This window comes from Andrographis paniculata, unplaced genomic scaffold (genome assembly GCF_009805555.1).
Source record: "Andrographis paniculata isolate CXL003 unplaced genomic scaffold, ASM980555v1 Contig38END, whole genome shotgun sequence".
NCBI classification, from domain to species: Eukaryota; Viridiplantae; Streptophyta; class Magnoliopsida; order Lamiales; family Acanthaceae; genus Andrographis; species Andrographis paniculata.
The window spans coordinates 1,822,332-1,846,797 of NW_026137571.1; the positions used below are offsets into that span (position 1 = coordinate 1,822,332).

A 24,466-nucleotide genomic window follows, 5' to 3' on the forward strand; every position below is an offset into this window, starting at 1 on the left:
TTACGATAATCTGAAATAGAAGGTTTGAAACTAGTGTAAATTACGACTATATCAAATAGAAGATTTGAAACTAGCCTATGACCATCTCAAACAAAAGTTTTTAAATTAAAACACCAATTATGTCGGTACATAATTAATAATATGTCATTTTGATCGAGTAAAGACGCTTATATAAATGGTATTCATATTCATTCTCAAAATAAATCAACCACAACAAGTCCTTTCTTTCTTCCTTAACTCTTTCCCCTCTTAACATTTCCGGGAATTTTTCCCGCCACATTTCAACAAACCTTCTTAGTTTTTCACCAAAGCTTGGTTCTATCGTCGTTCTTGTTCGTCAGAACTCTAACTTATTAAGGTATCACTTAAGTCGGAGACAAAAATTATCTTAATTTTGGGGACAAAATGACTTCATCAGAGATACTAGTATTACGCAATTTGTCTTGCAGGTAGAGAATATCGTCGCCTTGGCTTTATTTCCAACTTGCATTATTCTATCCTATTGTTGAAATAATTTATTATATTATTTTTCATAATTTAATTTATTATTTTGCTTCATAATATATTATTTTCGTTACTTTTTCTGTCTCATATAAAATGTCTATTTTTGTTTTTTAATTCGTCTCATATAATTTATATATATTTTTTTAAAAATAATTATACATTTTAATCATATTTTAAATAATTTGTCAAACTCTAGTCTAGTCTTTGCTTCGAGAGCTTGATAAATAAATAAATAAATATGTCGATCTTGTTCTGTCCTCTATGTCTGCCCCATCGTCATTTGCCTGTATATATGATTACTATAATCCGTGATGTTAGAGTACAAACACTGACCACGTTAATTAAATGACTCCACCTCCAACGTGGCTAAAGACAATTTAGAGAGGTGTCCAAAAAAGATGGACACGGGCTCTTGGGCGTCACCTGCACCAGACGGCCGCGACTGAAAATTAATTTTGTATTATTCATATTAAGGTTACTGCAAAAGGGAAGTTTTAAGTTGAAGGAAGAAACCGTTACCATTGACACAGGACAACTAAAATGCGGTCATGTAATTAAAAACCCTTCTCTCTTCCACTCCAAAGAGCAACTAAAAATACGCTTTCTATTCAACCAAAATTTAATATTTAAAAAAAATATATTATTTTTTATATTATCGACACAGTCCTTATACTTCACATTAAAAAAAAAAGACTATAATCAAAACTCTAAACAAACAAACCTGAAAAATAGACCTCGTACCAAACAAATAAATTATTTTAAAAAATACAAAAGAAATATAACAAAAAGTGGTTATACACACTATTTTTATGTTTTACACCTCTAAATATTAAAGTATTTTAAATAAAAAATAAGAGTAACTTAGTAAAAAAAATTGCACCAAAGAAAAACAAATAAATAGTTGGAGATCGATAAAAGAGTATTATTTTAATGTACTACTTAACATATTTAATATATGTTTTAACTAGTTTAGATAGAAAATTTTTAAGTGTCCAACTTTTGAGAATTTTAAAAAAAATATTTCTTTTATCACATAAAAATAGACTCATTTTGATCGAATATGAATTTTAATGTGTTATGTACCTTTTACTTTTTTATAGTATAAATAAAAAATAAAAACAAAAATAGTTGGAATGATAAAATGTGTTATAGAGGAGAAGATTTTTTAAAGGTGAGGGATGCGGCTAATCGTTTGAAGGAGATTGTGAGAAATGAGATGGCGATTGATGGATCGTCAGATAAGAATTTCAATTGGTTTTTAAAGGATTTGAAGACCAAATTTCAATTTACTCTGTAATGGAGAAATTACGACTGACGGGATCAGATCCCTTGCATGATATATTTCAACACCTATAAAAAAATATTTATACGTTTTAGCCTCAATCACACAATCTTTGTAACTGAAGATTAGCCTTCTTCAATGTTTACTATAGTCATTCGACAATTTATCTTTTGATTGATATGTGTTGTTGAGTTCAATTATATTGACAATCCTTTTTGTGCTATATGATCAATTTGAAACCTCATATTTGGTTTAGACATTGATGAAACCGACATCTACGTTAAGATATCAATTAAAGGAATTGACTCTTAGTGATTGTACAAATTGTTTAATTAGGAAATCTTCATATATTCCAACATTGGTATGTATTTTGACAAAGTGTGTTATATATTATTGTGAATTGTCTTTTTTGTAGAATTACTGAAACTTTAGTGTTTGATAGCACATTGTATTTTAAGGGTGTCAATCCTTGTACTATAATGCTTGATATAAATACATATTGATTGTGAACCTCTTTTGAAAAATCTTTTTTAAAGCTTCTTTAATGTACTCTTCAAATTGAGATATATGGATTAAGGACTTAGATAATGTTTGGAGTTAAACTTATTTTTCCATCTTTCTTTGTTGAGATATTGACTCGGGAATGCTTTTTCTTATTTTAGGTATATTAAGAGAGATGATTGTATTTTGATGATATGATCAGCTTCTTTAAGGCTTATCTAACTCGAAGAGAAGTTTTGCAATGAGGAGAACTTACTGTTGTATATGTTAAGAAATTCCTTCGACTACTTTAGTCAATGCAGTAAGTTAAGAACTTATTTTTATCTAGATGTGTCTATTGATTCTCTTTTCAAGTCGATTTAACCTTTACTTTGGCTCAAACGATTTATTTGAATGATTTCGGGAGTTTTTATCATCGTGAAGTTGAATTTAATTCTCAACATGGCTTTGATGACTCTTTTGATGAATTGTAGAGATTTGACATTTGTGATGGTGTATTTACTACTCAATAACATCTTTTAAATTTATGTCTCTTTTACTTTCAGATCAAAAAGAACTAATTTGTTTATTTCCGCAAAACAATGTAAAGAATACCTTTGAGGTTTTGACATAAATTTTAAAAACTTCTCATCAAATTGAAGAGAGGTTGAAGCTTGATTTTCCTACGAGTTTGAATATACTTTGAAGAATCGTTCAAATGGTAGAAGTTTGGCAAAGATCAAATAAGAAAATAACTATTTCAATTTCCTTTTTGAACATTGTCATGTAGTGTGGCGGCGGCGATTACAATATTGAATTTTAAGATTCAGCAATGTGCTAAAAACACATGGCTGGCCTTGAGCCAGGGCATGAGGGGCGCCCGCCCAGGGCTCACGGTAAATAAGAGGCCCGTTATATATTTATGTTATACATTTATAATATTTATATATAAAATCTATTTGATATATGTAATTATAAACGATAGTAGTTTAGTGGTGTAGAAACAAATTTTTGATTTTGAGGTTTTGAGCTCAAATCTTATATGTTTAAAAAATTTGAAAATATAATTTTATACTATTTTTCATCTAAAAATATTAGAAAATTATTTTATTTAATTATTTATATTTTATTATAATAAAAAAATATATTTATATATATATATATTTAAGGGCCCATATTTTTCTTTTCGCTCCGGGTCCTTCGAAGCACACCGTCTGCATTCATATAATACAAATACAACATATGAATTAACAACACTAACTAACAACATACGCTATAATCTTATACAACACAATCAATACTTGATTTTAGTATATCACATAATGTTATACAATACACTTGTAATTATGAACTAACAACACAAATACAACACATGAACTGACAACACATATACTAATTGATTTCAGCATACCAAATACTGGTATACAACACGTTATAATTATGAAACAACATCATCTGTCATTATTATACACAACGCATGTTGTGTATAATAAGACTGTGTGTATTGTTTGTATATATTGCGGGTGCGGACATTTTCAATTCAGCACCATAACCGTTTTCGATGTAGTGCACGTAGGTTAGTTGACAAATAAAATTTCTGATCTTTCTATTTTCCTTAAAATATATATATATTTTTCCTAACAAGAATAATTTTCTCATCAAATCTTTATTAATGACACCTCATTTATTATCCAGGTTAATTTATATTCTCTCCCTCTCACTTAATGTATTCACTATTTTTATTTTCGTTTGTTTTATATAATTTTTTATTTTTTTAAAAATATAATTATATAATTTAATCATATTTTAAAATTCAAAATTGTATAATTTTCTTTTATTTTTTTTTTGAAAATACAGACAATGAGATAGTACATTTACCTAAGTTTAAATCTCTCGATCATACGATATTATTAATACATCTTGAAAACAACACACACATAAACTATATTTATTTTTATTAAATCATAATTATTTTTATTAATACACTTCTTAAAATTAATTACTTGCTAATTATATAATACCTAAAACTCTGTGTCTAATTTAAATATAACAATTTAACAAGGACGAAGGGAATAATATTTTTGTAAAAAAAAAAATAATTTTATATTTATACAGAATACACAATTTGTATAATTTCGTTTATTTTGATCATATTTTGTATTAATTATTTGTATTTATTGTACAAAACATTAACTTTTCTTCATCCACTTTAAATATATATTTTTTAAAATTTATATTTAATCATAAAATATATTACTATAATCTATCCAAAAACTAACAAAATTTTTTATTTCATTCAAAACATAATCAAGAATTCAAAACAATTGGAATTAACAAGATGATTGAATTTTGGCATTCAAATCTCCGACAAACCTTTCAAAATTCCTCTCCGACGAACCCTCGATCGCCATCGCATTCCTCACAGTCTCCTTCACATGACTCGCCGCCTTCCTCACCTTGTCCGAATTCATAAATCTCCGAATCTTCTCTGCAACTCCTTTCCGGTCAACCTTTGACCCACCCCCGTCGTAAAGATCCACCCCCACCCCCCAATCATCCACCACCAGCTTCTTATTCGTCGGCTGGTCAAACGTCACCGGCCGGCAAATCATCGGCACCCCACACCACATGCTCTCCACCGTCGAATTCCACCCACAGTGCGTCAGAAACCCTCCGACCGCCGGACTTTCTAGAACCTTAATCTGGTCGCACCACGGCACCACCAATCCCCTGTCCGAATCCCGAATCTTCTCCTCGTACCCCTCCGGCAACACATCGCCGCCGTCGCTTGAAATTCCGGCGCGGACGACCCACAGGAAATCGACGCCGCTGAGAAGGAGGCCATGGGCGATTTCGTGGAGCTCTTGTTTCGGGATCTGGACCACGCTCCCGAACGAGACGTACAGGACTGAGCCGCGGGACTTGGAGTCCAGCCAGTTATTGCAGAGTTCGGATTCCGACCAGAAGCTCTTGCTGACGGCGGTGGTCGGAAGGTTTTTGGAGAAATTAATGGGCCCGATTGCGTAATTGGGCTGGTGCTTGGAGAGAGCTGAGAGTGTTTGGGATTCTAATTCTTGAACTGTGTTGTGGAGGATGAAATCTGTTTTTTTAATATCATCGAATATTACTGTCAAAGTTTTTGCGAGGATTCCTTCATTTTCGTTCATGTACGACATTAAATCTCTCGAACTGATTGTCTTGATCCCCGGAAGATAGGTTATTTCCACCTCGGTTTCATTATCTTCTGAAAAAAGAAATTTGTTAAATTAGTACTCCCTCTGTGCATACAGAAAGTAACATTTGAATTTTGAAAATGGGTAGAATAAAGTAGAAATTAAGTGACGCGATTAGAGAAAAAAATATATATATATTTATTTGAGTGGTTTTATGAAATAAAATGTATTTCTTCTGTCCGATAAGTAAATATTTATTTGATTTTTGCACAAAATAATTTTATTAGCATGTATGTATGATATAAAGATATGACATTTGTGTCATATATTGTAAGTTGTAAGGATATTTGTAATGTTAGGTAAATAGTGCAATTATAAAAAAAAAAGAAATTAATACTTTGTTATGAGAAAAATTAAAATAGAAAAACAAATAAGGGAGAGTATTAATTATTTCTTATTTTGAAAAATATTACATGACATGTGGATCAGACCAAAATAAAAATATACTGAGATGAGACGGAGGAAGTACTTCATTCCTTCAACGAGGTAGTATTGTATGAAAATTTTTATATATTTTGAATCCTTATAAAGTATACGGACGTTCACATAGACAGAGATTTTTGCAGTAATCTTTTTTAATTAAAATTTGAATTAATATAGTATTTTATTAAAAATATCTATTTAATATAATATTATTTCTAAAAAATTATGTTTGATAAATAGTATCAAATTTTTAAAATTAAAAATATGTAAATAAACAGAGATAAAATATTTTTGTTATACTGTTATAGTCAACATATATATTTGAAAGTGTTGTTTGCATAAAAATCATTTCAAATATATATTCATTTTTCAACGAAATTTCAAATTAAATATTTAATTTATTTTTTTTTTCTTTCTAAAACTTTTCAAAATCTCGATATTTTAAAAATTTTTATTTAACCATAGCCTAAATATAAATTTAATTAACATGTTAACTTGAAATAATACTTTTTCTTGATCCCTAATTGTTTGCTTATTTTTGTTTTTGTATGATTTTTTTTTTTTTATTAAGGTTGTGATGGTCTTTGATTTGAGTTTTAAATTTGAATTTTAAATAGTGAAAATTTAGATTTAAATAATTATTTGATTTAATATATATATATATTGATGTGAACAAGTTTATTTTTTAATATAGTAAGTAAAAAATTGATGTTTAAAAACAAAACAAAAAAAAATTAACATACCAAGTTATTTTAATTTTCCATTTAATATAATTTTATATTTTAGAGATATAAATTATAAAAATAGTGTATAAAAAAAAGTATAAAAATTTGAAATATTTAAAACTAAAAATAATAACATACCTTTGGCGACATGACCATTTTGTCGCATAATATCCCAATGATAGCACAGAGAGAAAATCAGGGCCGGTTCCGTCCAAAACGACACATTTATAAGGTTATATTTTCTAGCAATGGCTGCCGGCCACGACCACACTGTATCGGCAACCAGGAAATGGATAAGCCTGCTGCCGGAATCAGCCATGTCGCCGGCGATCAACTTTCCGACGAACTTATCCGCGACTTTCGGAAAATCCTCGATCAAGTGTGTAAAATACTCGAGGGCATTTTCGTCACGATTGTACTCCAAAGGTAACCCATCGCTGATCGTGGTGTACCGTATGTCCAGCTCCGGCGACGATCGCCGCGCCTCCGCGAAGATATCGGAATCGGCGGCGGCGCCGCGGCCGCGGGACTCCGACAGCCTGCGGTGGATGTGGTCGAGGTGGACGAAGGTGACGGCGATGCCTCGGGAGGCCAGCTTGAGGGCGAGGCTGACGAAAGGGTTGACGTGGCCCTGATATGGGAGTGAGATCATTATCGCGTGTGGAATATTCCGGCGAAGCGCCGCCGCCACCATTTTGGTTTTCCGGTGGATGGAAAATTTATAAAGTTAATGTATTGTTTGGTATATTATATTGAATGCTGATTATGTATGTATGTGTGTATATATATATATATAGGGGGACGAGTTTGTCGGGATTTGGATTTGGGAAATTGCAACGAACTACCTGAATATGTACGGTGCCGCGCCGCCGTGAGCTGGCGGCGTTGACTGAGAGTCAACGATTGACTGCTATTGTAAATTTGTAAGTGTTGGGCAAGTAAGTGTCTGTTTGGATCATATGGACGTAGGGAGGGGAACAATTTTAATAAAAGAGAGGGCAAGGGGAGAAAATATTAAAATTATAATAGTGTTATTTTTGTTATTTTTTTTTTGTTATTTTTTATTTTTTATTTTATTTTTATGATGTGGGAATCTTTAGCCGTTAGTCGAAAGTGCACCCTGGATAAATCCCTAACTGAACCTAATACCCTGTAAACTAAGTCCGACAAACAAGTCACACTAAGCGAACTATGTGTGACAGGTGATTTGGAGGTGTCGAGGGAGGTACGAAAGGGACGAGAGGGGAGGTTTGGAAAATAGTATTTTTTTTGTGTTTGATTAAACTAGAGAGAAGAGAAAATATAATAATTTTATTATTTTATCTATATATTGTAAAAATAAAAAAAAAATAAAAGTATTTAATAAAATTTTATTAATTTATAAATAAAACTATCATAGGAGAGTGTGACTTAAACCAAACAGACTCTAAAGGTAAGTTTGGATTTGAATACATGATCTCATGTGCTAAATATATTCCTACATGATCAGATTATCTCATAATACTTTATATATATCGAATGAATTATATTTCCTTTGTCCACCTCTAAAAGTCAAATTTACCTTTGTACTTATCATTAAAAATATTTTTATATTTATATAATTTTTGAATATATTTTTTTAATTTTTTCTTAATTTGTACTACATTTTGATATAATAATTAATATTCAAAGATCAACACATAAAAGATAAATGAGACTCTTAGAGCCGAACGGAGATAATATATAAAAGAATTATATATATAATATAAATATATAATAGACTTTTATTGGATCCGACAAGACACCCTTTCACTCTAATCCAAAACCGATTATGAATATATATATAAATATATAGGATTATTATTTTTTTTTAAATATATATTAATTATTCTAATAGAATATATACCATATAAATATCTAAATTTTATACTTCTTCTATTTCATAAGAAGAATATTATTAGGTTTTTTATGTAAATTTTTAAAAATTAATTATTATATTAATACATAATATAAATCATATAAATACAATAAAATTTGTCCAATAAATTATACAATCGAACATAGCCTAAAATTTAAATATCTTTATTTGACTTGGCAGTCAAATCTTCAGAAATATTTTATAGGAGTATTTATTTATTTCATCAAAATTTTGAGACATCAAAGACAAATTGTCTTTCTCTTAATATTTTCGATTTATAATGTTAAAATTTTGTTGATAAATTATTTTACTATTTATTTATTTTAATTATTTATTTATTTATTTATTAAATAGAGTATTAGAAAATGACATATTTTGAAACGTCGGCTAATTTTGTCACTAATTATAATACTCCCTCCTTTCCAAAACTATAGTTTGAGTTGTGTTTGATACGAGATTTAATGAATATTGATATTATATTGGTAGTGGGTAAAAAATACGAGTAAAAGACTTTTTTGCACTTGTGAGTGTATTAGTGTAAAAAGTAGTGACAATTGTGTAATAATAAAAAAATGTAAGAATAGTTTTATAATGATATAATTATTTATGGAAATAAAACTATTATTTTAGGATGGATAAAAAATGGTAAACAAGACTATTGCATTGGGACGGAGGGAATATTTCTTTTGTTGAAAAAAACAAAAAGTGTTCTTGGATTTTTATATCTTATATTTGAATAGTAATTATTATATTAATATATTGTATAAATCAAGAAAAAAATAAAAATACTTTGATTAGTCTTTTGTAATAAAAATATGATATTTATCGAATAAATTATACAAATATAAGAATATTTTTAATATTAAGTATAATGACGAAAAAAAAAGAAAAACGACTACCTTCTTATAAACATAAGAAATTTTTTAGTGAACTTAACAATTATACAATAATAATTATGCAATGTAATAGTAAAAATGTGGAAGATTTTTTTTAATATTTATGTTTTTATATCTTATGTATAAATTAATTATATTTATAATTTTATATTTTTAATTTATATAAAAATTTTAAAATATTTTGGTCTAAATATATTATTATTTTTATTTGAATTTTTTTGTTTAAATAATATTTTAATACGATAGTTTATGAAAAAAATAATACTCCTATATTTTTATTGAAAATCATGTAAGTTAAAATAGTAATAATTTGTTTTGAAACACAAACGAAACACACCGGTAAAGATTATTTGTTTAGCATTAATGCGATAATATGTATTATTTTCATCCGGTTTTAAGGGTCATATTTATTTATTGCGTGTTGATTTTTTAATATTAATTATTATATCAAGACGTAGTACAAATCAAGAAAAAAGAGCATAAATACTTCTATTAGTATTTATAATACTAATATAATGAAATTTGTATAAAAAAATTACTCCCCTGTCTCAGAACTATTTATTTGATACTGTCCAATAAAAATTATAAAATATTATTTAAAAATAAAATTTTAAATTAATACTTAGGGCGTGTTTAGCAATTAGCTGATTCAATTAGCTGATAGTTGTTAGCTGATTCAATTAGCTGGTTTGACTAACTGATTCGACTAGTTGTTTGTATTAAAATGTTTGGTAAAACAATTGTTTGATATTAGATGTTTATACGTAGAATGACAATTGAGGACATTTCTATTTTATTTTTGTTTCTAATATATTCAATTATGTTTTTTTGAATTTAGAATGTTTAAAATTTTTTGTTCTTAATTATTGAAAATTGTAAAAGTGTTATAAAAGTATTTATTTTTATTACAGTTAGATTTTAAAAAATAATATATTTTAATTAAAATATATAAATAGTTTTTTATATTGAAAATGATGTAAAATATAAAATAATAAATTTTTTGTGTATATATTTATTATGTTAATTATCGATAAGTTCATTATATTTATAATTTTCAATATATTTAATATATTTAATTTATTTTTAGTATAAATTTATATAATGTAATTTTAATATAAAAATAAATTATTAATATTTATATTTTCTATTTTATGTTGATTTTAATAAATTTGTATATTTTACAATTAAAATAATTTTTATATAAAAATTAATTATTTTAAATTTATAAAAATAAAACTATATTATAATAAAATATTCTAATATAATTAGTAAATAATCAAAATATATTTATTTGTATAAAACACATAATAAATTTTTAAGGGCATATAAGAAATAAATTTTTTTTTTACAGAAAAAGCTATTTCAAAACGCTGGGTAAGTTAGTTTTTCAGAAATTAGCTTTTTGAATCCAAAAATTATTCCAAAAAACTAATTTACCAAACACTTAAATTAGCTTTTTGACTGATCAAACAGCTCAAAGCTGTTCAATAAATTAAAAACTTTTCAAAAAACAATTTGCCCAAACACCCCGTTAATTTTAAATTGGTTTTAAGTTATAATCAAATAAATTTCTATATTAGATATTCCTAAAATTAAATTATTTATTAAAAAAAAATCGAATCTTCACCTGATTGATATGTAATAAAAAATTGATATATTCACCTTATTGATATGTAATAAAAAATTGATATATTCACCTGATTGATTTGTTGCCATGAAATGTGGATCTGACTAAATTATATCAAATCAAATCCATGTCCAATTTCTTGGGTTTGGACCTTGGGAAATGTGTTTCTTTTCAAATTTAGTTCAATTTTATATTACTATGTTCGTCCCATAAAATTAATGTTCGTCTCGTTACCTTTATATTACACTATATTAATATGAGTATTTTTGTCTTTTATTTACTACAATCCAATATAATATTAATATTAAAAAATTTACGTACAAAAAACAAATGTCACTCTTCCAATATATTTTTATTTTTTTCCTTTAATTTGGATATATTAATATAATAATTAGGGTAAACTGTTTTTTTAGTCCCGTAACTGGACCCCCTTATCATTTTAGTCTCGTAAGTGGAGCCTGTCGCAAACTAGTCCCATAAGTGAAAAATTTTCGCTGTTTTAGTCCTCCGGCGCCGGAGATGCCTGCGTGGCTCGCCGGAGGTGACGTGTCTGCCAGGTGTCGCTGACCTGACAGACACGTGGATTTTTTTTAATTATTTTTAAAACTTATTTTTAATTTATTTTTAATTTTATTTGTATTTTTTTATTTGGTCTAATTAAAAAAATAAAAAAAAGAAAAGTATCGCTGACCTGGCGGGATACCTGGCAGACACGTCACCTCCAGCGAGCCACACGGGCGTCTCCGGCGCCGAAGGACTAAAATAATGAAAATTTTTTACTTATGGGATTAATTTGCAACAGAATTCACTTACGGGACTAAAATGATAAAGGGGTTCAATTACGGGACTAAAAAAAACAGTTTACCCTAATAATTAATATTTAAAAATCATTATGTAAAAAGTTATAATACACTTATTATAGGACAGAGGTAGCATTCAAATTTCATATATTTTTTATTTTATTTTTTACAAATATTAGTATCAAATATTATTTAAATAAAAAGTTCAAATTCTAAAATTCAATACAGATTATAAAGGAACGCATCTAAATGTTCGCACTACATGAATATTTTTAAGGGATTTTTTATTTATAGCAAGTACAAACATATTCCATCTGTCCCGCTTATATATTTATTTTTTTATACAGAAATTAAGAAACAAAAATATTTAAATAGTACCTAAAATAATATTTTATGTGTAAAGATATTCTTTTTATGCATTTATTAATATAAGCAAATGTAATTTTGACTGTGTTTATGAGATGCAGTGTGGTCAAACTTATTAAAAATAAAAAAATATATTTTAATCCGAGTACTTAGGAAAAACCAAAATATTTAATGGAATGACGTGAAATCTATTTGGAAATAGTAAAAAATCATTCTTGAATATTCATTTACTTGAAAGTTGTCTTGGAATTAGTCATTTGTCTTGCCAATCTTCATTTGTTTTAGGAATTGATGAAATATACTCCTAAGTATATTTGCACCAATTTTTAGGTAATTGTCTTTTTGTTATAGATTGACAAATTTATCCTTAATTGTACGGTAGAGATTAAAAGTAATAAATGAATGAAGGATAAAAATATAAAATTTGTGTTTAAAAAAGGAAATAGGACAATAGTTGTTGGACGTCCCAACTAAGAAAATAGAACATTAGTTTGTGGACGGAGAGAGTAATTTTTTTCGGATTAATTATAATATTTTATTTGGGTACAGATATTAAATAAAATATTATTTTAATATAAAAATAGGATATGCAAAAATAAAGTAGAGGTATTATAAAAAATTTATTAAAAATAATATGATAAGTAGAAAAGAATAATAATATATTAGTTATTTAATCTGTCATTCAAATTTATTTTTATTTTTTATTTGTCATTTAAATTTATTTTCGTTTTTCTTTTAATAACAAAATAATATTTTTTTTTTTTACTTTTTTATTTACCATAATTATTTTTTATCCTTTTTTTTAAAAAAAAATTTGTATCCGATTAAATAGATATAATTTTACAACGATGAACGAAGTATTATTTGTTAGAATAATAGTAATAAAATTTTGGATGAATAATTTTATGTATTATAAATAGACGTTGCATAGCACATAACAAAAAAAAAATATTATAGTATAATTATAGCTAAAGGATGGAGTACTACTTTTTACACAAAATATTAGTCCAAGTCGTATATATTCATTTTGTCATTTTCACTTGTTCATGTCAAATGTATCAATTATATATATATAATAAAAAAATATCTTCAAATTAAATACTAAACTATTTATACATAAAAAAATATCTTCAAATTAAATACTAAACTATTTATACTTTTTGTCATTATTCTTTCAACACTATTAATATCAAGGATAAAAAAAAACTTTACAGTTGCATATCTATAAAATGCTAATATATATAAATTGACGTGCAAAAGTCAAATAACTACGTATGACTCAATAGGAGGAAGAGTATATCAATATATATTATTTAAACCATTATTATTTTTTTCAAAAAAAGAAAACTTTAACCAAAACTAAACAAACTTTAGAGTGAGTTTGGTATATATATTTATATACATTCAATTTTTTATTATTTTTATCTTTGATAAAATTAAATTCGTAATAATTATGTATATATATTTTTTTATTTTTTATGGTATAAAAGTTTATTCTCTATTGTTAAATTATATTTAGAAAATATATATTATATATATATATATATGGTAGTTATCTTATTTAAAAGATTTCTAGAATTATTGCATTATTTAGATGATTTATACATCGTTACAAATATGTACGAATTCTTATGATTGAAAAAAAAAATTTCAATTTAATATTCTAACATGATATCAGAGCAAAATTATTTTCGGGTACATCCATGACCTGTTATATCCCGTATATATTTTTACATTTTATTGATGTATTTGCTTTTATCCACGATTATTCTGTCATTTTCATGCCGTCTCCGTCTCTACTATTTTGATCTCCACCGACAGAGTTCTACTTTCAACTCTGATGTCGTTGAGAGACCTATTTTCGACTTTAACTCTATTGAGAGTGAATGAGTCCTATTTCTGGCTCTAGCTCTGTTGTAAGCGAACGAATCCTGTTTACGACTCTAACTTTATTATGAGCGAACGAATCCTGGTTTCGACTCTAGCTCTATTAAGAGTGAGAGAGTTCTATTTTTTTACTCTAGTTCCGTTGTGAATGTACGAATCATGTTTCCAACTCTAACGGTGTTGCGTTCTAATTCTGACTTTGATCCAGTGGACGGCTACACCACTTTTAGTCAATGGCAAATTCAAGTTCGTTCGTAGAAGATCTCGGCTATATCTTTTTCGGTCACTTCTGACAAACTCAAGTTTATTTAATCATATCTTGGTCTTTATAAGCATTATAGAGAGAATGTTAGATCTCTCCCATCGCTCATAAAGGTATACCTCATTTGGCTCGCTGGTTTCAGTAATATTTGGCCGCTCGTCTTTCCGAATAATATAATCAATATCCATCCAACCTAAATGAAAGAAAATCCCCTCCTTCCGGATCTTGTAATTATCATCAGTCAATTCAGGAATATCTCATTTAATGTTAGAGAAATTCATAGGATTAAACACTGCAAAATTAAATATACATGCTCATCAATAAATAAGACAAATAAAACTACATGTTCTATTAATGTAAACATGTTAAAACATGAATCTAAAGACATAACACTTGCCTGTGGGTTAAAGTTTTACTCAATTATTCAAACAAAATCTAACAATAAAACTATCAAATTGCGTTCATTTTTTTTAATTCCTGTGGGTAGATTAAAAAATACAATTTGATATTTTATCCTAATTAATAATATAAACATAATAAGATTCTTGTGGGTAGATTTGTAGATGATAATTACAATCGATGTCTATTAACGTGATTTCAAATAAATTCAAAAATAAATTTTAATTAATCAAGGATGCGGTAGCTATTCCCAAATTAATTAAAATTTTAAATAAATCACAAACACTAAACGTGTAATTTGAAATACACATATATAAAGATATGCATAAATCAATCAGATTAATACCAGTAACGTGCTTCAATTAAAAATATAAAACAGAATATCTTCGTAAAATAATTTAGTAATAATAATAATATTCTGCATGTCTCAATTACCTATTTTCATTTATAATAAATCTTATCCCTGTATGTTTGTTTCAATATATAGTTACGAAATCAAAAACATATTTGTTTCTCTTCTAATTCAAACTCAGATATTAATCCGAATAACTTTGAGAGCAAGAATATTTCCATAAATCAGTTTTTACAGAACATAATTTCCCAAAAATTATTTGAAATCAAAGAGCAAATTTTCTCGAAGTATCGGATCTTGATCATGAAAATTTCATAAAGTGATCATCGAGATTAGAATTCAAAATATTCTTGAACATAAAATCAAATGGCATCTTGATCAAGAACTGAAAATAGGAAAAGTGAAAGCAAAGCAGAGGTCAAAATCTTGCTGTGATACCAAATATTAAAAATAATTAAATTTCGGAAAAACGATTTAAACATGACATTTATATCACAAATAATCATGCTTAAATCAAACAAAGTAGCGGAAGCAAATAAAACAAACCTCTAAAATTAAATCTGCACTCCAGATCTTCTTTTTCAAGAAACTAGAAGGTTGAACCCAGGAAGGTGTTATCAGATTATTGCTCTAATTTTTTTGGCATGTATATGAGATTATTTATAATATTCCATTCATCCCATAACAAAATATTCATTTTTCCATTTTAATTCGTCTCATAATAAAGTATCTATTTTTTTTTAGCAATGGTACTATCTACTTAACATTACAAATACCCTTACAACTTACAATATATTACACAAATGTCATTACATTTATATCACACAATACTAATAAAGTTATTTTAGACATTTCTACTTTATTCTTACTACATTCCAAATATAATACTAATATATCTAAAATTCCGTGCAAAAAACAAGTTGATACATAGTTATGGGACCGAGGGAGTATTAAAAAAAAAATTGTCAATCACGGTTTTTCTGTCCCTTCTATGTATTTTTCAATGTGATGGATTTAATATGAGAAAACTATATATCACAATTTCGGGTTAGTTTAATTAGCTAAGATAATTTAAAAAATAATCAAATTGATATATATCTAAATTAAATATTAAAATTAAATTTGATTAATTAATTAATTAAACTAACATTTATATCCCACACAAAAAAAATTTAAAGAACACCTTAAAGTGTTGGCATAAATTTTACAAACTTCACATCAAATTGAGAAAGGGTTGAAGCTTGATTCTCCTTTGAGCTCGAATATGCTTCAAACAGGCCTTGGAATGATGCAAATAACACGAACAACATCGGAGAGGAAGTTTACAAAGACCTAACTTTTGCATGATACTTGTATGATATCTATTATTTAATTATATTTTACATTAATGATTTTTATTTATTGACCAAAATTTATACTCTCTTCACTATAAATATATTTCTTTTTAAAATTATATTTAATCAAATATCTTATATTCCATATAAAACTAACAAACTTTTTTCAAGCAAAACATAAGCAAGAATCCAAAACAATTAAAATTAACGAGTGGATTGAGTTTTGGCCTTCAAATCTCCGACAAACCTTTCAAAATTCCTCTCCGACGAACCCTCGATCGCCATCGCATTCCTCACAGTCTCCTTCACACGGCTCGCCGCGTCCCTCACCTTGTCCGAATTCATAAATCTCCGAATCTTATCCGCAATTCTCTCCCTATCAACCGACGGCGACGATCCCCCGCCGTCGTAGAGATTCACCCCCACCCCCCAATCATCAACCACCAGCTTCCTATTCGTCGGCTGATCGTTCGCCACCGGCCGGCAAATCATCGGCACCCCACACCACATGCTCTCCACCGTCGAATTCCACCCACAGTGCGTCAGAAACCCTCCGACCGCCGGACTTTCTAAAACCCTAATCTGGTTGCACCATGGCACCATTAATCCCCTGTCCGAATCCCGAATCTTCTCCTCGTACCCCTCCGGCAGCACATCGCCGTCGCCGCTTGCAGTTCCGGCACGAACAACCCATAAAAAATCGACGCCGCTGAGAAGGAGGCCGTAAGCAATTTCGTCGAGCTCGTGTTGCGGGATCTGGACCACGCTCCCGAATGACACGTATAGGACTGAGCCGAGGGATTTGGAGTCCAGCCAATGATTGCAGAGGTCGGATTCCGACCAGATGCTCTTACTGACGGCGGCCGTCGGAAGGCCTTTGGAGAAATTGATTGGCCCGATTGCGTAATTGAGTTGGTATTTGGAGAGGGCTGTGAGTGTTTCGGGCTCTAATTCTTCGACTGTATTGAGGAGGATGAAATCTGCTTTCCTAACGTTGTTGAATGCAATAGTCAAACAGTCGACGAGGATCCCTTCCCTATCGTTGAGGATCGTTATTATATCCCTCGAACTGATTTTCTTGATTCCCGGAAGATAGTTTATTTCCACTTCGGTAGTATTATCTTTAGGAAAAAAACATGTTAAGATATAATATAAAAACTTTTAAATTAAAAGTGTGTAAATAAACAAAGCCAAAGAAAAATAAATATTTTATATTTTGGAAAAATAGAAAAATTGAAAAGAAAAATAAATATTGCAAATAAATATTGAGTGAAATGTCGAATGTAGTAATAAGGTAGATTTAACGGATAGAGTAAAAAAAAAAAAAAAAATTTGATGGACATAAGTGGTCATTTTTTGAGAAAAAAGAAAATGTCATATTACTTTTTTTTATAAAATATTATATTAAATATTAAGATTTTTATTTTTTATTTTTTCAAAATTTTGAAACTTTTAACACTACACTTCCAAAACTTCAATCTAAACAAAATCCAAATACAAATTGAATATTGTTCTATTAAAATAATAAACTAATGCCCTACTTTTCTATTTAGATGTCCAACAACTACTGTCATATTTTTTTTTAAACACAAATTTTATATTTTTACCCTTCATTCATTTATTACTTTTAATCTCTACCATACAATTAAGAACAATTTTGTCAAATAATAAAAAAATAAAAATCACTAAAAAATCGTGCAAATATACTTTAGAACTGGACGTTAGAGAATATAAAAACTAGTGTATAAAAATTTTCGAAATACTTTAGATTAAAAAATAATAGCATACCGTTGGGGACGTGGCCCTTTTGTCTCATAATATCCGAATGATAACACAGAGAGAAAACCAGAGCTGGTTCTGTCCAGAACGACACATTTACGAGGTTATACTTTTCGGCAATGGCTGCCGGCCATGAACACACTGTATCAGCAACCAGGAAATGGATAAACCTGCTGTCGGAATCAGCCACGTCGTCGGCGATAAACTTTCCGACGAATTTATCGACGATCTCCGGAAAATCCTCGACCAAGTATTTAAAATAGGTGTGGCCGTTTTGGTCACGATCGTACTCCAAAGGTAACCCGTCGCTGATCGTCGTGTACCGTATGTTCAGCTCCGGCGACAATTGCCGCGCCTCTGCGAAGATATCGTGATCGGCGGCGGCGGCGGCGCCGTGGGATTCCGACAACCTGCGGTGGATGTGGTCGAGGTGGACGAAGGTGACGGCGATGCCTCGGGAGGCCAGCTTGAGGGCGAGGCTGACGAAGGGGTTGATGTGGCCCTGATATGGGAGTGAGATCATTATCGCGTGTGGTATATTCCGGCGAAGCGCCGCCGTCGGAGGTGGCGGAGTTGGCACCATTTTGATTTCTCGCGGAAAAATTTTTATAAAATAATATTTGATGAGGTGTGTCTTACCATGATAATAAAGCATTTTATAGAGGTCTTGAGAAAATAAAAAAGAAAATAAATATATTAAAAAGGAAATTCATTAACAAGGTAATTACTGAAAATAAAATAAAAATTAAAAGGAAACTCATTAAAAACACAACTACTCATTAATTAAAATAATTAGGTGTGTTTGTTTGAAAAAAAAAGAAGTTAAAAAGGAAACTCATTATCAATGTAAATACAAAAAATTTAAATAAGAATTAAATGGAAACTCATAAAAAATGCAACTACTCATTAATTAAAATAATTGGGTGTATTTGTTTGGATGAATTAGTTACTTTCAATTATTTACAAAAATAATAAAAAAATCAAAAAAACCAAATTAGATATTAGTTATTTATTTTACACGAAATATCAAATTTACATTTAAAATATTACATCAATTTTTATGTGTACTATATCAATCAATTATTCAAATTCAAATTCAAAATCAAATTTCCAATCAAAACATAAGGAAACATATTTATTTAAGATTTTATTGAATTTTATTAGATTTTACAAAGTTTATTGATTTATGTAGATTAAGAAAATTCACCTGAGAGATGGACTTTATGTATTGATTAAATGAATTTTTATAAATTTGATTGAATTATTTATGGACTTATATAAATTTTATAGGATTGTTTTATTGATTTATATAATTTGTATAAGTTCATATCAAACACATTTCTAGATAAAAAAAGAAATTCAAATAATTAAATAAAAATACAAAAATGTAGTATAGTTAAAAAAATATATTAAATTATTCATTATTTTTATCTTCATTTTCATAACCATTATATATTAGATAAGATTAATTATATATAATAATTATAGCATAATACTATTTTTATATATTAATATTTTTTATTTTACTACTCCATTCGTCCCTTAACAAACTATTAATTTTTCGATTTTGGTTTGTCCTATAAGAAAATATCATTTTCAGTTTTAATAACGATACTATTTACCTAACATTAAAAATATTCTTTCAATTTACAATATATTACATAAATGTCATTACTTTTGTATCATACAATAATAATAAGATTAATTTAGTCTTTTTACATTTATTTCTATTCATTTCAATATAATATTAATACTTCTAAATCTCCGTGCAAAAATCAAACAAATAGATATACATGGGACGGGACGGAGGGAGTATTATTTAATATATTAATTTGTTTTAATTGGTTAATATTTTAGCATAATTTTATTATGTGTATATAATTATTAATTTAACAAATTTAAAATAAAATGACAATGAGATAAAATAGATATGGAGAGGAAGTGATTTGGGTTCATATCCTCTCTATATCATTTTCAATTAAATTTATTTGGGTATTTTCTTTCTTTTTTTAAAAAAAAAAGGAATTAATTTAAAATTTCAATTGAAAATATATATTTTTAAAAAATTTGCTAAAATCTTGCTTTTTAAAATCATTATTATTATATTAAGACATTATAATAATATCAATAATTATTCTCATAATATTTATCACTTATAATAATAAGGTCTTATTTACTTTTTACGTGTTGATATTTGAATATTAATTATTATATTAAAATTTAATACAAATTAAAAAGAATTACAAAAATACTTTTATTAGTGTCTTATAATACTATAGAAGGATATTTGTACAATTAATTATACAAATATAATGATATTTTCAATGTTAAGTAAAATAAGACTTTTGCAGGGGGACGGAGAGAGTAAATTTTATGCTTTTTTCTTATGTAATGAAATATATTTTAATTGATTTTTTTCAAAGCAATTTTTAATTTTGGGTAAATTATATAATATTTATATTTTAGTAAAAATGCACAAAAATATCATATATCTTATTTATTGCGTAGAACCCTTTTATGTTATTGTAAAGTTTGCACGAAACTCCCTATTTGATTCTAAACAAAGACCTATATTATGCAACTATAGAATCGCTTGGTGTGGGATTGGACTTGTGACCTTAAGGTCATGGGTTCAAACCCCCGACGCTTCAGATTATCTACGTGGTTCGCATAGTGTGACTTGTTTTGTAATTTAGTAATTTACTAAAAAACCAAATCCGGTGATCCAATCCGAAATTTCAAATACTCAATCTTTGGATATCTCGTTTCAAGAATACAAATTTTTTTCCGTCCACATACGAAGAGCTCAATATAGTAGAAGATGGTAATCAAGAAGGTACGGAGAAATACACATTAAATTGCGATGTTGGCGGTGGCTCGGAGATGAGATGGAGCATGGATAGGGACATACATATCCGTGATGACGAGGTACGTGAGAGAATGACTGGAACTTGTAGTCATAGAGCAGGTCCAAAATTTCCTCATGAAAGAAACAATGAATCATGTTATTGAGAAGGATTTGGAAGAGAGTATGATGATCCGTTATTGATGTACGAGGACTTTATGATGAAGATATCTTCACTGATGATTATAATTGACATTGTGATTTACAAGGACCAAGACAATAAAATAAGAATTTTGAAATAAAATAAAAACAACAATAATATATAGAATTTTGGAACAAAATAAAGACAACAATAATAAAAACAACCATTTCTTTTTTATTTTTATGAAGTCTTGATGAGTGAAAGCTCTCTTTTGGTCATCAGCTGCCTCTTGTATTCCATTATTTTTTTATTAAAAAAAATACATATTGAAATAACAAATACTTTTGATGGATGAAAAAAATATATATTATTAATTAGTGAGTGGAGTGAATTCTGACCTTTAAATCCCTTAAAAACTGATCGAAATTCTTCTCTGACGAACCCTCAATCTCCATAGCATTCCTCACAGTTTCCTTCACACGGCTCGCCGCGTCCCTCACCTTGTCCGAATTCATAAATCTCCGGATCTTATCCGCAATTCTCTCCCTATCAACCGACGGCGACGATCCCCCGCCGTCGTAAAGATCCACCCCCACCCCCCACCCATCCACCACCAGCTTCCTATTCGTCGGCTGATCGAGCATCACCGGCCGGCAAATCATCGGCACCCCACACCATATGCTCTCCACCGTCGAATTCCACCCACAGTGCGTCAGAAACCCTCCGACCGCCGGACTTTCTAAAACCTTAATCTGGTTGCACCACGGCACCAATAATCCCCTGTCCGAATCCCGAATCTTCTCCTCGTACCCCTCCGGCAGCACATCGCCGTCGCCTCTTGAAGTTCCGGCACGGACAACCCACAGGAAATCGATGCCGCTGAGAAGGAGGCCGTAGGCAATTTCGTCGAGCTCGTGTTTCGGGATCTGGACCATGCTCCCGAACGACACGTATAGGACTGACCCGCGGGATTTGGAGTCCAGCCAATGATTGCAGAGGTCGGATTCCGACCAGATGCTCTTACTGACGGCGGCCGTCGGAAGACCTTTGGAGAAATTGATTGGCCCGATTGCGTAATTGGGTTGGTATTTGGAGAGGGCTGTGAGTGTTTGGGATTCTAATTCTTGGACTGTGTTGTGGATGATGAAATCTGCTTTTTTAACGTTGTCGAATACAATAGTAAAAGTTTCGCCGAGGATTTCTCTCCTTTCGCTGATGACCGACATTATATCCCTCGTACTGATTGTCTTGATTCCCGGCAGATTGTTTATTTCCACTTCTGTTGGATTATCTATAGGAAAAAAAGAGATGGTAATAAATTTCATTATTTACTTAACATTGAATATATCTTTATATTTGTATAATTTTTTTTTACAAATTATATTAATATTATATGACACTAATGAAAATATTTTTGCAATTTTTCTTAATTTCTAATACGTTTTGATATAATAATTAATATTCAAAAATCAATATTTAAAAAATAAATGGGAGTATGAGTAATATAATTTTTTTTTAATGAAAAGTTTATAGATAAATAGAGTTAGTGCAATAGTAAGAATATTTGAAGGCTACCGGTGTGTTTGTTTTGTGAGAATGTCGAAAAATAATTTTTTTTATTTGAGATATAAAAATTTGTATAGAAAATATAAAATAAAGGAAGAAAAACAAAACCTCTAGTTATATATATTGATTTTTTTTTTTTTTTTTTTGCATTGTGAATAAATAGTAATTTTTTGAAAAATTTTATAATTTTTATTATTTCTAAAAATCTTCAGAAGTTCGAAACTTTGAACACTTAAAACACTTTCAAAAACGTCCATCTAAACAAAATCCAAATATAAATTTAATATGTTCAATTAAAATAATTATTTTTTTCTAGATCCCTAATTGTATATTTGTTACTTTCTCCGTCTCAAAACATTACATACATTTGGGACGAGCACAAGAATAAAAAATTAATAGTATTATATTGATAGTAGATGTAAAAATATTTCTAAAAGACCAAAATATCTCTATTTTATGTAATTATTGTGAAAAAATGGAAATAGTTTTGTAAAAAGGTAAATATATAATTATAAAAATAAAAATGAGAATATTGTTTTGGCACAGATAAAAATGGCAAAATAAAATTATAATTTTATGACGGATGAATGAGTATAAAATTAAACTAGTGTATAAAAGAAAATGTATAAAACTTTCAAAACATTTTAGATTCGAAAATAATAGCATACCGTTGGGGACATGGCCCTTTTGTTTCATAATGTCCCAGTGATAGCACAGAGAGAAAACCAGGGCTGGTTGTGTCCAGAACGACACATTTACGAGGTTATATTTTCCGGCAATGGCTGCCGGCCACGCACACATTGTATCAGCAACCAGGAAATGGATAAACCTGCTGTCGGAATCAGCCATGTCGTCGGCGATCAACTTCCCGACGAATTTATCCACGACCGCCGGAAATTCCTCGACCAAGTATTTAAAATAGGTGGGGCCATTTTGGTCACGATTGTACTCCAAAGGGAACCCGTCGCTGATCGTCGTGTACTGTATGTTCAGCTCCGGCGACAACCGCCGCGCCTCCGCAAAGATATCGGGATCATCGACGGAGGCGCTGTGGGATTCCGACAACCTGCGGTGGATGTGGTCGAGGTGGACGAAGGTGACGGCGATGCCTCGGGAGGCCAGCTTGAGGGCGAGGCTGACGAACGGGTTGATGTGGCCCTGATATGGGACTGCGATCATTATCGCGTGTGGTATATTCCGGCGAAGCGCCGCCGTCGGAGGCGGCGGAGTTGGCACCATTTTGATTTGTAGCGGTGGAAGAATAAATATGAAAAAGAATAGAATAGAAAGATAATCTGATTTTTTAGTTCGACGAATTGTTTCAAATCATGTAAAATCAATCCGATTTTAAAAAAATACTGAATGAATAAATCACACAATCTTAAATAATTAAATAAACAATAATCACCCTTGTAAGTAAAGAAATTATAAAATAATATTTGACGAGGTGTGTTACAATGATAATAAGGCATTTTATAGAGGTCTTGAAAAAAAAAATGTTGAAAAAAAAAATCATTAATAAGGTAAATACTGAAAATAAAATCAAAAGGAAACTCATTAAAAATGCAACTACTCATTTATTAAAATAATTGGGTGTGTTTGTTTGGAAAAAAATTTAAAAAGAGAAAACTCATTAACAATGTAAATACTGAAAATAAAATTAAAAT

At 29.0% G+C, this 24,466-nt stretch overlaps 3 protein-coding genes across 4 annotated transcripts; all 3 read right to left on the minus strand.

Annotated features, from left to right (window-relative positions):
• LOC127250830 (UDP-glycosyltransferase 86A1-like) lies at positions 1–18,829 on the minus strand. The gene is made up of 4 exons (XM_051274256.1): positions 18,256–18,829; positions 16,715–17,588; positions 3,439–3,480; positions 1–10 (listed from the first exon to the last, which is right to left on the minus strand). Exons 1-4 carry the CDS (start codon positions 18,827–18,829, stop codon positions 1–3), a joined length of 1,500 nt encoding a protein of 499 aa, XP_051130213.1.
• On the minus strand, positions 4,531–7,558 carry LOC127251164 (UDP-glycosyltransferase 86A1-like). Of its 2 annotated transcripts, none has more exons than XM_051274769.1 (2): positions 6,786–7,558; positions 4,531–5,507 (listed from the first exon to the last, which is right to left on the minus strand). In XM_051274769.1, the coding sequence occupies exons 1-2, from the start codon at positions 7,339–7,341 to the stop codon at positions 4,597–4,599; spliced, it is 1,467 nt and encodes a 488-aa protein (XP_051130726.1). In that variant the 5' UTR covers positions 7,342–7,558; the 3' UTR covers positions 4,531–4,596. The 2 variants fall into 2 exon arrangements, with proteins under 2 accessions (XP_051130726.1, XP_051130725.1); XM_051274768.1 differs by having other exon boundaries at positions 4,531–5,510; positions 6,786–7,541.
• Positions 18,830–21,607: 2,778 nt separating the features above from the next.
• On the minus strand, positions 21,608–24,038 carry LOC127250831 (UDP-glycosyltransferase 86A1-like). The gene is made up of 2 exons (XM_051274258.1): positions 23,468–24,038; positions 21,608–22,524 (listed from the first exon to the last, which is right to left on the minus strand). Exons 1-2 carry the CDS (start codon positions 24,036–24,038, stop codon positions 21,608–21,610), a joined length of 1,488 nt encoding a protein of 495 aa, XP_051130215.1.
• Between the last annotated feature and the right edge of the window lie 428 nt (positions 24,039–24,466).

Excerpts from the sequence above, each read along its gene's own strand:
- LOC127251164 (XM_051274768.1), bottom strand. The coding sequence starts at position 7,341 with ATGGTGGCGGCGGCGCTTCGCCGGAATATTCCACACGCGATAATGATC. Across the intron at positions 5,511-6,785 it reads AAATGGTCATGTCGCCAAAG|AAGATAATGAAACCGAGGTG; the intron begins GTATGTTATTAT and ends TTCTTTTTTCAG.
- LOC127250830 (XM_051274256.1), bottom strand. The coding sequence starts at position 18,829 with ATGGTGCCAACTCCGCCACCTCCGACGGCGGCGCTTCGCCGGAATATA. Across the intron at positions 17,589-18,255 it reads AAAGGGCCACGTCCCCAACG|ATAATACTACCGAAGTGGAA; the intron begins GTATGCTATTAT and ends TTTTTCCTAAAG. Across the intron at positions 3,481-16,714 it reads TCGGAGAGGAATTTTGAAAG|ACGGTGTGCTTCGAAGGACC; the intron begins GTTTGTCGGAGA and ends ATATGAATGCAG.
- LOC127250831 (XM_051274258.1), bottom strand. The coding sequence starts at position 24,038 with ATGGTGCCAACTCCGCCGCCTCCGACGGCGGCGCTTCGCCGGAATATA. Across the intron at positions 22,525-23,467 it reads AAAGGGCCATGTCCCCAACG|ATAATCCAACAGAAGTGGAA; the intron begins GTATGCTATTAT and ends TTTTTCCTATAG.